At 32.9% G+C, this 15,740-nt stretch overlaps 1 protein-coding gene across 3 annotated transcripts; it reads left to right on the forward strand.

The window, feature by feature from the left end:
• The first annotated feature begins 7,242 nt into the window (after nucleotides 1-7,242).
• LOC102621939 (phytyl ester synthase 1, chloroplastic) lies at nucleotides 7,243-14,614 on the forward strand. 3 transcript variants are annotated; one of them, XM_025095891.2, is made up of 14 exons: nucleotides 7,243-7,495; nucleotides 8,180-8,464; nucleotides 8,710-8,761; nucleotides 8,901-8,956; nucleotides 9,041-9,199; nucleotides 9,290-9,394; nucleotides 9,526-9,632; nucleotides 9,808-9,929; nucleotides 10,380-10,488; nucleotides 11,388-11,521; nucleotides 12,364-12,733; nucleotides 13,268-13,381; nucleotides 13,746-13,831; nucleotides 14,080-14,614. In XM_025095891.2, exons 1-14 carry the CDS (start codon nucleotides 7,492-7,494, stop codon nucleotides 14,375-14,377), a joined length of 2,001 nt encoding a protein of 666 aa, XP_024951659.2. In that variant the 5' UTR covers nucleotides 7,243-7,491; the 3' UTR covers nucleotides 14,378-14,614. The 3 variants fall into 3 exon arrangements, with proteins under 3 accessions (XP_024951659.2, XP_006471784.2, XP_006471783.2); XM_006471721.4 differs by lacking the exon at nucleotides 7,243-7,495 and adding an exon at nucleotides 7,514-7,541; XM_006471720.4 differs by lacking the exon at nucleotides 7,243-7,495 and having other exon boundaries at nucleotides 7,609-8,464.
• Nucleotides 14,615-15,740: the final 1,126 nt, after the last annotated feature.

Genomic DNA, 15,740 nt, shown 5'->3' on the forward strand with positions numbered 1-15,740 from the left:
ATAATATTTATAAATTATGGCGCGCATTTCTTGGAAAGCCTTTCGGGAATTTTCAACTTCAAAAAACTTGAAAGTTGAAAGATGCTTTCCTGTGACACCAAGAATAATTTTTTTCTGATGTAGCTTTTCAATTTTTGACTTTTGCATTGCGATGATATTGGTGGTTGCCACTCTTAAGGTTCCACGAGTGATTGCCATCCAATCATATTGCAGACATAATTGATAGGCAATAGGCTTGTAGTTAAGTGGTACTTATGCCTTAAATATGTGTAAGTGGACATGAGCTTCGATTTTCATGGGGCTTATTCCCCTGGAATACGGGTAAATATTTTTTAATATTTAGTGTTGGTTGATTTTCAGATTAGTGCTTGACAGATTTCTTCACTGTACTATAAGTGCAAGCATCTACATTCCCAGTAGATTTTGTTGTAATATATCTGTAATAATTTTAAATGTATACAATTCAAAAGCCTTCCCATTAGAGCATGATATTTGGCTTCTACTTCCTCGCTAAAATTCCAACAAATGTCTCAAAATTTTGCGATTGTTTTTTAAATCATGTGTTTTTTTTTTTGTTTTTTTTTTCTTTTAACGTAAGAATGTTTTATTTTTAGTGATTTTGAAAATACATATTAGCAACTTGTTTCTAAAATAGTAACTGAAAATGAAAAAAAGTGAAAATTTGGTCGGTCGGTTGGTTGGAAATATAGAGAATATGAAAAGAGAAAGAGAATATAATTGAAGAATTTGAATGGAGCTTACTAAAATATAAAAATATATTAATTCATTCTTAAAAATAAAAAATGTAAATAAAATCAAGTGATGTTGTCTGTTTTAAATTTTATTTATTTATTAAAATTTGAATTATTTGATTTATGAGATTTTCAGATATTTCTTGGCTGTGATTGATTTAATTGTTTTAATTGATAAATGAATGTTTGGTATAAAATAGTAATAACTGGATATTACTGTACTTAGCTTAAAAAGATTCTATAATTTTTAATAAAGTATAATTGAATAGAAAGGAGATTAAACGGATAATAGGCAGAATAGAATTTTTCACTACGTATAATAAATATGTTGTCTCGTGTAGATAGTCTTTTATTATCTTAGAAACTATTTTTAAGAAAATAAATATAAACAACTACATGGCCAACTAAGTATCATATTAGAAATAATATGAAATACTTACTATTTTTATTTAATTTATTTCTTAAATAAAATAAATGAGTTATTATTATAACTATATAATAATAAGTTATTATGAATTATCAACTAATATAATTTTTTATTAAATAATTTACATTATAATTATGAGTAATGATACAGCCACAAACTCTTGTACAAACTTATTTTGTACAAACTGATGTGGCATGATAAGATTGGTTGAATTAAATATCACTTGGCCCACATGATTTGTTTTTATTAATTTATATTTTCATTCAATCAATGAATTAATGTCATATCAGTTTATACAAAATAAATTTGTATAAGAGTTTGTGGTTATATCATTACTCTATAATTATAACAGCTATATGTACACGTTTTGAAGAAAATTATATCACCCGAATGCATGAGTAAACTAATACATGTATTATACACACGCGTAAATATTTTTGTTTCACATGTCAGCAGAACCTTCATACAATTATTACATAATATTTGCGTTTTCCAATTTCCTTCACAAAATGTTAAAAAACGGGAATAACTTGTCTTTTTTAGTTCACGTGGTACTTTTAGCAAATTGGGCCTCGCAAACGCCTTTTTACATTTTGGGAAAACGGAAAGCACTCTCATAAAACCGGCACCAACCGCCCTTCGTTAAAGGATTGAAAGGATGCGTTTAAAATTGATGTATTTTCTAACTTATAGTTGTTATAAAAAAAATTATAATTATGAAATAAAAATTAATAATATATAGTAAATATAATTTTTAAATAATAATTTTAATAAGATTATTAAAGATATAATAGATTTTTTATTATATAAGTAAAAAATCATATTAATATCGCTTTTAAGTTAAAAAATTATATCAATATAATTTTTAAATTACAGCAATTAGTGTTTATTAAATAATTTAATACTGTAATTTTTAAACTATAACTACCCAACTTTAATTTTAAACGCACTCTAAATTTAAGGACGAACTTTGAGAAATTAAAATATAATCACGTGATGGGAGGCATGAGGGTAATCTTTACCAAAGTGAAAACAAATTCTACGGTCCCATCGTGATCTTTGTTTGCCGCATTACCAAAAGAAATATTTTTCTTCAAATCAAGTTGTTCAGATTCGATCTCATGTCCCAGTCGCAGACAATTTTGCGTTTGTCCTTTGCTATTAAAAGCAGTGTGAAAACTTATCAAATCGAAAGCTGTATGAATTTGACATTCATTAGGATCTTGGTCTCGAAATAGATATTTCCACCACAACCCGTAATTTACACAATTGGAGTGAGTTGGATTTCTTTGAAAGATGTGTTTGCTGTCAACTCAATATCAGAATCAGAATGTGCATACTATGGGGGGAGTCCTTGCAAGGAAAGGTGGTGTTAGCCTTTCGGGTACCAATAAATCATATGGAAACGAATCTGCACGCTCCGTATTTTGGTTGCAAAGTGTCTTCTACTTTCTTCTTCTTTAATGTAAGGTGACACATGGTGCCACATGGAAGTGTATGCATCGTTTGAGGCAAGAGGACAATAAAACCATTGCTTTCTCAATGCTGGAATCTCCAACTCCTCGTTGAATGTAGAGTGGACGAAATTTGGCCAACGGTTGCAGTCTCGGGTAATTTTTATTTTCCTCCCCTGAACTTTGGATTTTTTGTACTTAGATGGTCAAAATTCATTTATTAATAAAGACCCCCCTACCGTCAGTTAATTTTATAGTTAACTGTTAATTGAATTCAAAAAGACTGAAATACCCCCTATCTCAGTCACCTTGCCATCAACTACTGCCTCAACATCATAATGCACAACACTGTAATGCAATAAAACAACATAAATAAATACTATTAATGTTAAAGAAAAAGCTAAAATTTAGTAAATAGAAGGGTAATTTTTAAAAACCTCCCCTGAGGTTTGAGGCTGTTGCAAGTAAATGGCTAAAATCGTTTTATTTGTAAAAAACCCCCTGCCGTCAGTTAAATTTTCTCTTGACCGGTAGTTGACTTTGAAAAGACAAAATTATCCTTAGTGACAGTGCGATCCTTGGCGCGAAAATCACCGTTCTATTTTTTAACATTTTTACCCTTATCAATTTTAAATATTTACAATGTCTCAAGTAACTAAAAAAACTATTTTATCCTATTTAAATTATTAAGATTTCCTTAAAAACCTAAAAAAAAGAAAAAATTAAAGAAATAACAACTACTACCAATCCCATCATCACCCATTCAAATTTTTTTTTTTGAGTCTAGTCAATTTCTTCAAAATTGATAAAAAACATTCTTAATCATAATCAACATTCAGCAACATCATCAAGCCTATAACTATACATCGCCTAATCCAAAGCATTAAAGACGAACGAGAAAAGAGAGTTATGTGATATGTGATCGTAGATCACAATCTAAAGATCAGATCAGGCCACTCTCAAGCTTCCACGTCAGCGTCCTTCTTGACCGGAGAGCAAATGAGCCATGTGAAACCACATGGATCCTTGACCTTTTCCACGCGCCCAGCCGCCCACAAAAACACGCGCTGTTGCCTTTAGCAAGCTTACCCTCATCAACAATTCCAGCACTCACAGCGTTGGCGAGGGCAGCCTCAACATCACAATCTCCAAGCAGAGGACGCATCCGATTCCCATATTCTTAGCTGCAGCAGAATCATCGGAAAAGTCAGAGACAAGAAAAATGGAGCCAGCAATCTCGATTTGAGCTCCTGTTCAGCCTTTCGTTTGGTTTCCATGTTGCAGTTGATCTCCACAGCACCAAACGCTGTCTTGTAGAACTGAACAGCGTCAGTAACCTTCGATGCTTCCACAAGCAACTGCGGCTTCATCCCATGAAGTTGGCCAAGGTAGCAGGAGCAGCCATCTTCACGGTGCAGTTCAGAACATCAGCCATTGAGAGAGTTTTGGTGTCTAGACAAAGGGAAAGAACCTGAACTTAGGAGAGAGAAAATCAAAGAGAGAGAAGAAAGATGAAACCAAAGAGACGAAATAAAACAAGAGAGAAAAGGAACTTCACCCATTCAAAATGACACTGTGCTAAACAGCTAAAGGCAATAAAACGACAACTCTTTGATAACAATACAAAATGTCAATAATGCCCCCAATTAGTCAAACGGCAACCAAACGGAACTAAAACGTAAGGGGTCTTTTACAAATAAAACAATTTTAGTCATCTACTTGCAACAGCCTCGAACCTCAGGGGAGGTTTTTAAAAATTACCCGTAAATAGAAAATGCAAAGTGTAGTTGACTGGTAGTAGCACAAAAATTCAGCATATCATTTATTTCGAGCTTATTAAAACTCACTTTAAAAAGTACATCATGAATATTACAGCGCTTAAATCAAATGCATAATCAACTGTAACATAAACTAAAATCATATGCTTGCAAAATACCCAAAATGGCGTTGAAAAATTTATTCTCGATTTATATTTCATAGTTTCATAAACATTGTCAATAAACAAAGAATGAAGCACAAACTTGACATTTACAAACAACTCATCATAATATCAATACGCTCTAAATGGAGCCAAAAGAAAAACTTTATTGAAAACTAACCTATAATTAGTTTCAACATACCGATTCAAATCTTTCGAGTATCGGTAAAATTCAGAGCGGGACATGATGCGGGTTTAGTGTTTCTTCTTCACTTCACACAAGTAATAGATACTGCTTTGCTAGAAATTAAAATATTTTTTGCCTTCTCAACAGAGCTTTCGTCGTCTGAGCTTCATGAAACCTAGTTTCGTGAAAGAGAAACGTTTAGTTTCAGAGAAAAGCGAAAAAATAAAGAGAAAAAGTTTTAAACTTTGATTTTTTTACAATTTTTTATTTATATTAATGATCACAAGGCACGGTTTTTTTCACAATGATTTGACAATTCCCTGGGCTCATGTCGACTAAAATGTGTAAAAGTTAGCTTGTCAAATTAAATTACCAAATTGCCCATAACTAACCATATGAGATCTACCGTTTGCATTCCGTAAGGGGATTTTTACTAATAAATGAATCTTGGCCATCTAAGTGCAAAAGACCCAAAGCTCAAGGGAGGAAAGTAAAAATTACCCTTGCAGTCTCTTGCTGGCTGCTAATGCTATGCGTGTAACCGCTTCAGTCCATTCACATTTTCTCATCTCAATTTATTTTTTAAGAAAAGAGGTTAGATAAAGTTTAAATTGATTTTTTTTTATCTCTAATTTCTTTAAGATTTGAACTCGGATGACCTATTAAATAAAACTATTTAAATATCACTTTATAAGTCTCACATTTTCCTCTCAACTTGCATGCTTCTCAATTCGATAAAATCTAAGTTATATTGGTTAAAACGTTCACTATTTTGCTAGTATCATGTTAGATGGTAACAATTGAGTAGAGCATTATCAAATACCCGCCTAATATTTTATGATGAATATTACTTTATCATCAAGATTTTTTGACAACTACATTTTACCACTTGTTGTTTTAGTAGTTATTATTTTTGCCATCAAATGGTTAACAGCAACAGAATGTCTAACATAGCATTTGTTAAAATACCAGTTTACCCCTTAACCTACTTAAGTGTATAGAAATATGATTTTCTCCTATAAAATAAAAAATTCCAAAAAATAAAGGATTGGAAAATCAAATATTTTCAATGTTAAAAATATTTGAAAATAAATGGCTATATTAAGAAACTAATTTTATTTTAATATCTATAATTATATCAATTTATAAATACAAATCAATTTTAATAATTAATTTAATAAAAACAAACAATTATTTAAAAAAATTATTTTATTATATTTTCTTGTTCTTTTCCCATTTGCATTAAGTTATTTAAATCAATTTAATAAGTATATATCAATTACAATATTTAATTTAATAATCATAAATAATTGTATTATTTTATTAAAAAAAATCAATTTGCCACTTCGCTTATTAGGAAATTATCAAATTATTTCATGCATTTTTTGTTTTGCATCAAATCATTACTAATGCTTAAAGTTTTCAAGGGAAAAGGACTGTGAACTCCTGAAGTTTGGGAAAAGGGATATAAAACCCCTTAATTAAAAACAAAACATATAACCCTCATTTTTGTTAGTAAATTCAATTTGTTTTGATAATAAATTTAATAAATCAATATATTGGCCTAAGAAATGTCGATGACACGTATAATTATCTTTTGCATGAGTTATCCACTCTATATTATCAATATAGAACCCCTTAATTAAGGGATATAAAACTCCTTAATTAAAAAAAAATATAACCCTCGTTTTTGTTAGTAAATTCAATTTGTTTTGATAATAAATTTATTTTAATTTATAAATATTTTTATGTCCCTATAATAAATAAATCAATATATTGGCCTAAGAAATGTCGATGACATGTATAAATTTCTTTTGCCTGAGTTATCCACTCTATATTATCAAATAATAAATAATAGATAAAAGTAAAATTCACTCTAAAAATAATGAATAATCTGGGTAAAAGGTAATTACATCTTAATTTTAAGTTTTAAATAAAAAGTTGTTGATTTCATTATACACATAACATGCCTTAAGTCAATATATTAATTTATTTATTATAGGGACATAATAGTAATTATAAATTAAAAATAAATTTACTATTAAAAAGAACAAAATTTATTAATAAAATGGGGTTATGTGTTTTTTTGGAAAAATTAAGGGATTTTATGCCTTTTTTTTAAACATTAGGGAGTTTATTATCTTTTAACCATTTTTCAAATTGAAGTACCTTAATTTTTTTTTAACGAAGTTATCATTTAGTGGTAAAATAATAATAATAATTAAATGTGATAAAATATAATTATCATAAAATATTAAACATTAAGGGATTCAAGCCTTGAGGTTTGAGAATACAGCTGCGTTAAAATTCTTATTGCGAGAGTTTTACCACCCTAATGATCCTACCTAACTCGCATTTAAATTACGGCCATTGTAGTATTCGGATTTGAATACACAAAAAAAAAGAAAATCTTAGTGGTAGAATATTATCATGGATATTTTAATACTATCCTTATTTTAGCAGACGACATTACTTATTATGCGGTGGAGGGTAAGAGGCAGCTAGAACTTCGTACTTCTGTAGCTTCATTTTCTTGACCCATCATGAATAATAAGAACGTTAATCATGATTAATTTTTTCTGGTTTTTGCGGTCCAAATAGGATATCCATGCAAATATGAAATGTGGATGGATGTACTGTTAAAGGAGGAACAGTAACAATGGCAGACAGACCCACTTTTCCGGTACCCACCAAACTGCCAAAGACAAAGTGCAACTGTTAAAAGGCTGCGCATTTAAGCAACATCCATTCATATGTGTAGGTGTGCCCTTCCCTTAACCAAATACAAGCATGAGGCTTATGAGTAATTAGCCAAGAACTTGGATTAAATCTACTAGCTGTTAATTAACTGATTTGAGCTTCCCTCTTTTTGTCTGTTTCTTAACTTTATTTTGCCTTTTTCACTTCTATTGAACTATTGGCTCGTTAAATTCTTTACCCGTGAATATGTTTTACTTCCTAATTCATTTTTCCTTCATATGATTTCGTCACTCTTTACTATATAAGATAGGAATCCTTTAAGTTCATGCTCGAGAGATACTAAAATCCATTTTGCTTTCTGGGTTTGCTTCAAATGGAGATACTGGAATTGTATTCCTATTAGTGTGTTTATTGTTTATTCCCTTCGAGGTTTGCTTTTAATTTTCATTTTTGAAGGGTTTTTGTTTGCTGTACTTTTGTAGAAGCATAAAGGGTGTGAGTGTTTCAGTTAGAGTATTTTGTGGAACTTTCAGTTAAGTTTAGTTATAGCAGTTCGGCCGGTGAATTCTGGGAAAATTTTAATTTTTATTCCATTGCTATTCAAAACCATGGCATCAGTTATAAATTTTCCGGTATCTCCTAGTTTTGTGATAAATTCACAGTATAAAACTTCTTTTGGAGCAAGAGCTCAGAGTGTGGGTGGTGGTGATTCAACAGTGCTGTCTTCTGGTTCGATTGCAGTGAATGGGGCTCCTGTAAGCAGAGAGAAGGAGAAAAATGGAGCCTTGACTGATGTAGGAAATGGGACATTAAAGCCTAGAGTTGAGAAGAAAAAGTTGGTTAAAAATGTTATCTCGGAAGAACTGGAAGTGCTCTGGGATGATGGATACGGGACTGACAGCGTCAAGGATTATCTTGATGCAGCTAAAGAGATAATTAAGCCCGATGGAGGGCCACCCCGGTGGTTTTGCCCGGTTGACTGTGGCCGTCCTTTGAAGGGTTCTCCAACTCTTCTGTTTTTGCCTGGTAATTGTCTCTCTCATCAAGTTGATAAGCTGATGGTAGTTAAAATTTTGCTCTGTTCTTTTTTTATGAAGAGACATGTAAATAGCAAGAGTCCAGTCTCTGACAAGTTATTTTGTTCCTTAAAGTTCAGTTTAATATCTTGTGAGTTGGAACTCTGAAAGTATTGCCGTTCTGTCTTGCTACAGTAGGAATTTGCAAGGTCTATATATATATATATATTTATTTATATATCTTGATGCATGCAGGGATTGATGGACTTGGATTAGGCCTCATTTTGCACCACAAACCTCTTGGGAAGTAAGTGTTTATGCTAGAATATTTTTCTAAAATTTGGACATGTCATAGTGCCCGAAAGTCATTATTAGTTATATTTTTTTTCTAATTACTGTTCAATTAAAGCAATAATATCTGATTAAGAATTTTTTGGTGCACGCAGAGCATTTGAAGTTAGGTGCCTTCATATTCCTGTTTATGATCGAACCCCATTTGAAGGTTTCATCCTCTGGATTCATTTTGAACTTTCATCTTTTTTTTTTTTAAATTTATCACTAATTTATGTTTTTTAATTTTTGTAAGGACTGGTAAAATTTGTTGAAGAAACCGTGAGACGTGAGCATGCCTCATCTCCAGAGAAACCAATTTATTTGGTGGGGGATTCCTTTGGAGGATGCCTAGCACTTGCTGTTGCTGCTCGTAATCCGACCATTGACCTAATCTTGATACTATCCAATCCGGGTTAGTTTTCAGATTTTTAGTTTTACTATTTTCCTCAAGCAAGTGCTTGATACTATCAAGTAGACTGATATTCTTATCCTTTAAATTTAGCTACATCATTTGGCAGATCACAGCTACAACCCTTGTTCCCGATCTTGAAGGCTATGCCTGATGAATTACATTGCGCAGTCCCTTACCTTCTTAGCTATGTTATGGGTAATTTCTGCTGCTTCAAAGTCGACTGCAATTGAATAACCTTTTGGGTTTCTGATAAAAGTTTGCATGTCACTTGCAACTTTTCTGCTATTGCTATGTTTATTTATTTATTTTCTTTTGAATGACATCAGGAGATCCAATAAAGATGGCAATGGTTAATATTGAGAACAGGCTTCCTCCTAGAATAAAACTCGAACAATTGTCTAACAACCTCCCTGCTTTGCTGCCTCGACTTTCTGTAAGAATTGATTGCTCTTGTGCTTGTAGTTTACAGTGCTTCTATTTTGGAAAAAATTTCTGAATAATTTATTGGTTGCATAGATACTTCATAATGATTTGCTAATTCTGGGCCGATATCTTTGCTGGCAGCTATATTTTCACATATATTTCTAATGTTACCTTCTTTTGGTCAGGTTATGTCTGATATTATCCCCAAGGACACTCTTCTTTGGAAGTTGAAGTTGCTTAAATCAGCTTCTGCTTATGCTAATTCCCGCCTCCATGCTGTTAAAGCTGAAGTATTAGTGCTTGCCAGGTCCTTATTCTCTCAAGCGTTACAGTGTTTTTTCATATAATTTACCATGCATAAATATATCCTTCCCAATTGTCACAATTGTTTTATATCCTTCCCAAAAAAGACTTATATGAAGGGTCTTAGTGTTGGAATGCAATCTCTTCAAGTTCATGAATTTACCAATTGTTGTTTTATTATTGAAGGATACTGCTAGTCTGTTATGTAGATAGTTTTCCCTCTCTCTCTCTCTCTGTCTCTCTCTCTATAATGGGCATAAATTAGATAGTAACTTTGAGCCTTAATCATATGCCAGAAATTTGGAGTAATCAAGTATTATCTCATGTTTGCATCTTATCTTTCTTGTCGGCTAATTTACCGTTCCATGCTTTCAATGCTTATTAAGGTGAAAGAATGAAGACAAAAAAATCTTCGTGGGTTGTAAGATTGATTTTCTTTTTTTAATAATTCCAGTGGCAAGGATAACATGCTTCCTAGTGAGGATGAAGCAAAACGCCTCAATAATTCATTGCAGAATTGCATAGTTCGCAACTTCAAGGACAATGGCCATACCCTTCTACTGGTAATTTATATGAAGTGACTGTGTGTATGTATAATATTACTTAATGCTGCTATGCCTAAGCTTTCATCATAAATGTGTTCAGAGAAGTGAAATTTTTGGTCACAGAAAATTATCGTCATTTGTGTTCACTCATAATTATGTTCCCAAGTTATTAACTGAGCAGTGCATAAAATAGTAACCAATGGTTATTGTTAAACTATCTATAATGCCTATTGGCTTATATTTGTCTGTAAAAAATAGTCAACTATACCTGTTTTAGTAATGTAATTGGTTTTCATACCTGATGTTTGATACAAACAATTTATAGAAGCCTTTGAGTTTTCTGTTTGTTTAGTAAAATATGATTTTTGTTATCCTTTCATTCTTTAAACCCTCTCACGTAAACAAAAATTTCTGGACCAATCTCTATGTTAGTTGATGCAATGTTTCAAATTTAGAGAAACTTCTTAAAAATGTTTCTCGGTTTAGATTTTGAGGCATTGATATCTCTCTTGAATGTAAGAATGTCAAAATAAAATAATCTAGGACATTATATCTCTATTTGACTGCTCTGAATGCCATGCCACAATGAATTAAGTTCAATTAACAACCAACTTTAATGAAGAAAGTCAAAGTTTCAAATGTACTGCACTCTTCTTCTTTATCAAGATTTAACCAAAAGAAGAACATCCTGCTGACAGAGCATTGTCCTTAAAAGTTTGTGGTCCTTCCTCATTGATGTGACACACACAGGCCACACAATCCAAACGGTCATGTTTATAGCCGTGATTGTGAATCTATATTCTATAGTCACATCCATGCACCGTAAATGTGTTTTTCAGTCCTATCAAAGTCTGTTCCCTTACTAATTTTATGCTGTGGGGATAAAGGCATACCTGACAGCTTTCTTGTTGGTACAGGAAGAAGGCATTAGTTTGCTTACTATCATTAAAGGTACTTGCAAATACCGTCGCTCAAGGAAGTTAGATTCTGTTGCAGATTTTCTGCCTCCTAGTAGGCAAGAATTCAAATATGCATTTGATCAAGTAGTTGGGTAATCAACAAAACAATTCCATGCACACTTATTTATTTTAATTTTTGGTGAATATTTCCATGGATTCATTTTTGATTCCTTTCAACCTTATCCATGATTAAGATTGTTCTTAGGACGGGACCACAGTCACCTGATCCTGCTATAGACTGACCATTTGAAAACATTATGATTATGCATGCTTAGAGATATTTAATCTGAAAGATAAGAATTTTAGTTTTATTGTCTGTGTTTTTTAATCATTTGATATTCTCAGAGAACTTGTCAAACCTTGTTCTGAATATATGCTAGACTCTTTGCTCACCTTTCTTCTGTCTTTCTTTTTGGACAAAAGGTAAACCTATTGATATTTTTGACAAAGTTTGGCCGCTGCAAGAAAACTAAAGTTCATCTCTTTTGATTTTTCACCTTATCAGTGAGAAAGTTGTATTGTAGAATCATAAAAATTTTAGCATATGTGATTAACATATTCATCTGTTTCCTCTAATCGCTTCGCTCAATCTGATCGTAAATGAGCTGTATTAAATTTATGTGAACCAACTAAGTTTTATAGACACTAAATAAACTTGTATGGCTTTGACTTGTTATCTCATGTTAACTGTAAACAATCAATAGCAAGGATAATAATCTTCTGCGGCTGTTGTAAAGAATGTCCATTTCTATCCAGATTAAGGTTGACTATTGAGCACTTTGGTCTGAAACCTAGTTAGGTAGTACCTCGCATCTCCTATTCATGACTGAGGGTTTGGTTGTATACCCACTCAAACCATCCTGTTTGAGTTGCAACTTTTTGCACAGCTTTCTGTACTTAGGCTGAAGCTGATATTGTATCACATAAATTGCAGATTGCTTCGTGTTGCTTCTAGTTCAGTCATGCTATCAACTTTGGAAGACGGAAAAATTGTCAAAGGCCTTGCTGGGGTTCCAAATGAAGGTCCCGTCTTATTAGTTGGTTACCACATGCTACTAGGATTTGAACTTTATTCACTTGTTGAAGAATTCTTGAGAGAGAAGAATATAATGGTTCATGGTATAGCCCATCCAGAGATATTTTTGGGAAGGCTTGAGAATCCATCCAATGAATTTAGTATGACCGATTGGTTAAAAGTAATGGGTGCTGTACCTGTCGCAGCAAGAAACCTTTTCAAATTGTTGTCAACAAAATCACATGTTCTTCTTTATCCTGGTGGTGCACGTGAGGCTCTCCACTACAAGGTATGTTGAGTTCCTTGCTGTCTTTTTTAACTCAATGTCTTGGTAGACATAGACCTCACATATTTTCCAGTATCTGCTCGGTTTTATTGAGAAAATGGAAGCACACGTGTGAAGAAGTTTTATATGTCACTTTAGATTATAAGTCTGCCCAAACACTGGTTTCTATATTCTGACGTTCATTATTGCCTGACCAGTGATACAGTTTCTTTTCATCGTCTTTCAAATTAACCATAAAATGCCCAAAACACTCAAGTCCTTGGGAATTATATTTGTTGGATTATATTTCTGATAACCTGGGCAGTATCAGAATTATTCATTCATTCTGTCAGGTTTTCATCTCTTATAACATTAGTCGTTTGAGCTCAAAATGATTAAAATGTCAGAATTCATCCTGCTAACTTATATGTTCTTTGTTCAATTTCTTCTCTTTAATATGTTTGCAGATTGTTTCAGTTGTTTCACAAAGTCCATCTCTGTGCTTTACTGATACTTGACCCAACAATTTAATTTGATAATGTTTCTGCAATTTTTCAGGGTGAGGAATACAAACTGTTTTGGCCCGAACAGCAGGAATTTGTGAGGATGGCAGCACGGTTTGGGGCCACAATTGTACCCTTTGGGGCCGTAGGAGAAGACGATATAGCGGACGTAAGCCTTTGCATCTTATTGCTAACATTTTTCAAATTTTTACTGAAGAGTCTCCCTTTGACATTGGAAATTGGTCTTCACTGGCATCCAGCCTTCCTTGTTCATTAGATTCTATGATAAGTAGTAGTTATAGAATTTGTGATATAGGAACTGTATCCTAATTGAACAAGTAATATTTCAGAGCAATGATTAATATATGAAACCTTGAATTTTCTAGGTAGAATCTGAATGATTTAAGATGTCTTGGTACTTAATTGCTAATTCTGTTTCCTTTTTCCTCTCCTGAACCATAAACAACTAACGATAGCTTATTTTTACCTGGATTGGAAATTAATATCTTGCTCGGTTACCATCTTTGTGGCAGTTGGTTCTTGATTACAAAGACCTAATGAGTATCCCCGTGATTAATGACTGTGTCAGGGAATTGGCTCGTGACACTGTAAACATAAGGTAATTACCTTCCTTTGATCATATTTTCCTTTTTCCTACTGTAGTATTGGAAAATTTGTCTTATATAGCACTTTTTTTTTTTATAAAAAAAAACCCTTCTTTTCCATTAGTGGTTAAGAATACTAGTTAATCAAAACAAGGCCACAGAAGAAGTGCAAAACAAAATTGTAAGCAATGTATCAGCTGCAAAATACAATGTGAAGATATGATTACATGTACTGATCATAAAGAATGTCCTCTGGTTCTAGGGATGACACTAGAGGGGAGGTTGCAAACCAAGCACTCTTTTTTCCAGGACTTTTGCCAAAGGTTCCTGGCAGATTTTATTATCTGTTTGGGAAACCCATTCAGACAAAGGGAAGAGAAGTTTCTCTGAAGGACAAGGAAAATGCAAACGAATTATACTTGCACATAAAATCTCAAGTAGAACGCTGTCTTGACTACTTGTTGAAGAAGCGAGAGGAGGATCCTTACAGGAATATTATTGATAGAACAGCGTATCGTGCGGTTTATGGTGATGAAGTTCCAACATTTAAGCTAGATTGACGCAACAGGTATATTATTCCAGGTAACAATGTCAAGCCACCATTATTTACCGAGGTACATTCTTCCAGACAACAATGTGAAACCATCATTCTTTACCAGAAGGTTGATTATGTGTAATACCATTTAAAAATGTAAGAAATACATGGTGCTCCCTGTAATGTCATATGTTCATTCTTTGTTGGAACATAAATTTTGTAAAATACCGTGCAAGCAAGAAAGCCATTGTTCTTTAAGTTCTATTCATTCTAATGTTGCAATTAAGGTCTAATATTTTTTATTACCTACCTTTAAGGAAATACTTATTTTCCCATCTATCTGACATATGTCATTTTGTGGAGTTGAACTCTCTACGGATGACAATGGATGTAACGACACGTTGCTACTCAAACTTTAGCTGTTCGGAGAGTCTGTAATTAACCTTACTGAGAAAAGCAGATCACTGGGTTTGGTAGTACTTCAGGAAACCAGCAAGACCAACAATAAAGCCGTCGAGGGTTTCAATTTCGTGCACCCCAAGTTCCCTGCCAACTCGATCTTCCCAAGACTGGGAATTATACATGGAATAATAGAAAGAAATTTATCTTCTGCCAGGTGCATCTGGATTCGAGGAGGATGAAGTATAAATTTATTAGTGGAAACCAGCACTGAATAATTACATTATGAAAGTGGGCTAACAATGCAGGCCAATGAGCAGGCAATGCCACTGAAATCTATGATTCTGAAGAGTTTTTGATGACACAGCAGCAGAAACTACTGTTAGTTTTAGAGGTGCAAAGTGCTTTTATGGAAAAGAAAACTCAAGTTAAAATGATTAGCGTATTTTCTAGTGTCACTTTATCTGCTTTTGGTGCATTGACCTTTTTGCGTGAAGTATTTTGGGGTCTGAACATGAACTATTGTGTGTGTGCCAGCAAAGAACATGAAACGTTTTAGGTAAGAGAAATTTCGAGAAAAATAAGTCACTTGGAGTACACTTTAGAGATGCAAAGTGCCTTTTAGATTGGAAAATTACTTTTTACAGAAGCACTTGGTTCATGTTTTTTTTAATGGTGCTCACATTTGCTTTTGTGAAAAGAAAGCTTGTACTCAAAAAGTTTGCTCCGCATAATTACTGCTGCAAACACCCTTATTCTTTTCACAAATACAAAAAAGGACTACATTACTGTGAACAATAATGCATTCCGGCTTGTAGACCTAACTGCAATCAAGGAAGAATATCTGAGTTTTAGTATAGATGGACTTTAGTTTAGGGGTCACTCTGTAGATATTTGCTGATGTGGCAAAAGTCGTTAAGACCTGGTGCGGGGTGATTTTCTCTCTTGTTGCTTGATGAAATTGGATGATTCTTGTTCCTTTGGAATCA

The sequence above is a fragment of the Citrus sinensis genome, chromosome 5 (assembly GCF_022201045.2).
Source record: "Citrus sinensis cultivar Valencia sweet orange chromosome 5, DVS_A1.0, whole genome shotgun sequence".
Lineage (NCBI taxonomy): Eukaryota > Viridiplantae > Streptophyta > Magnoliopsida > Sapindales > Rutaceae > Citrus > Citrus sinensis.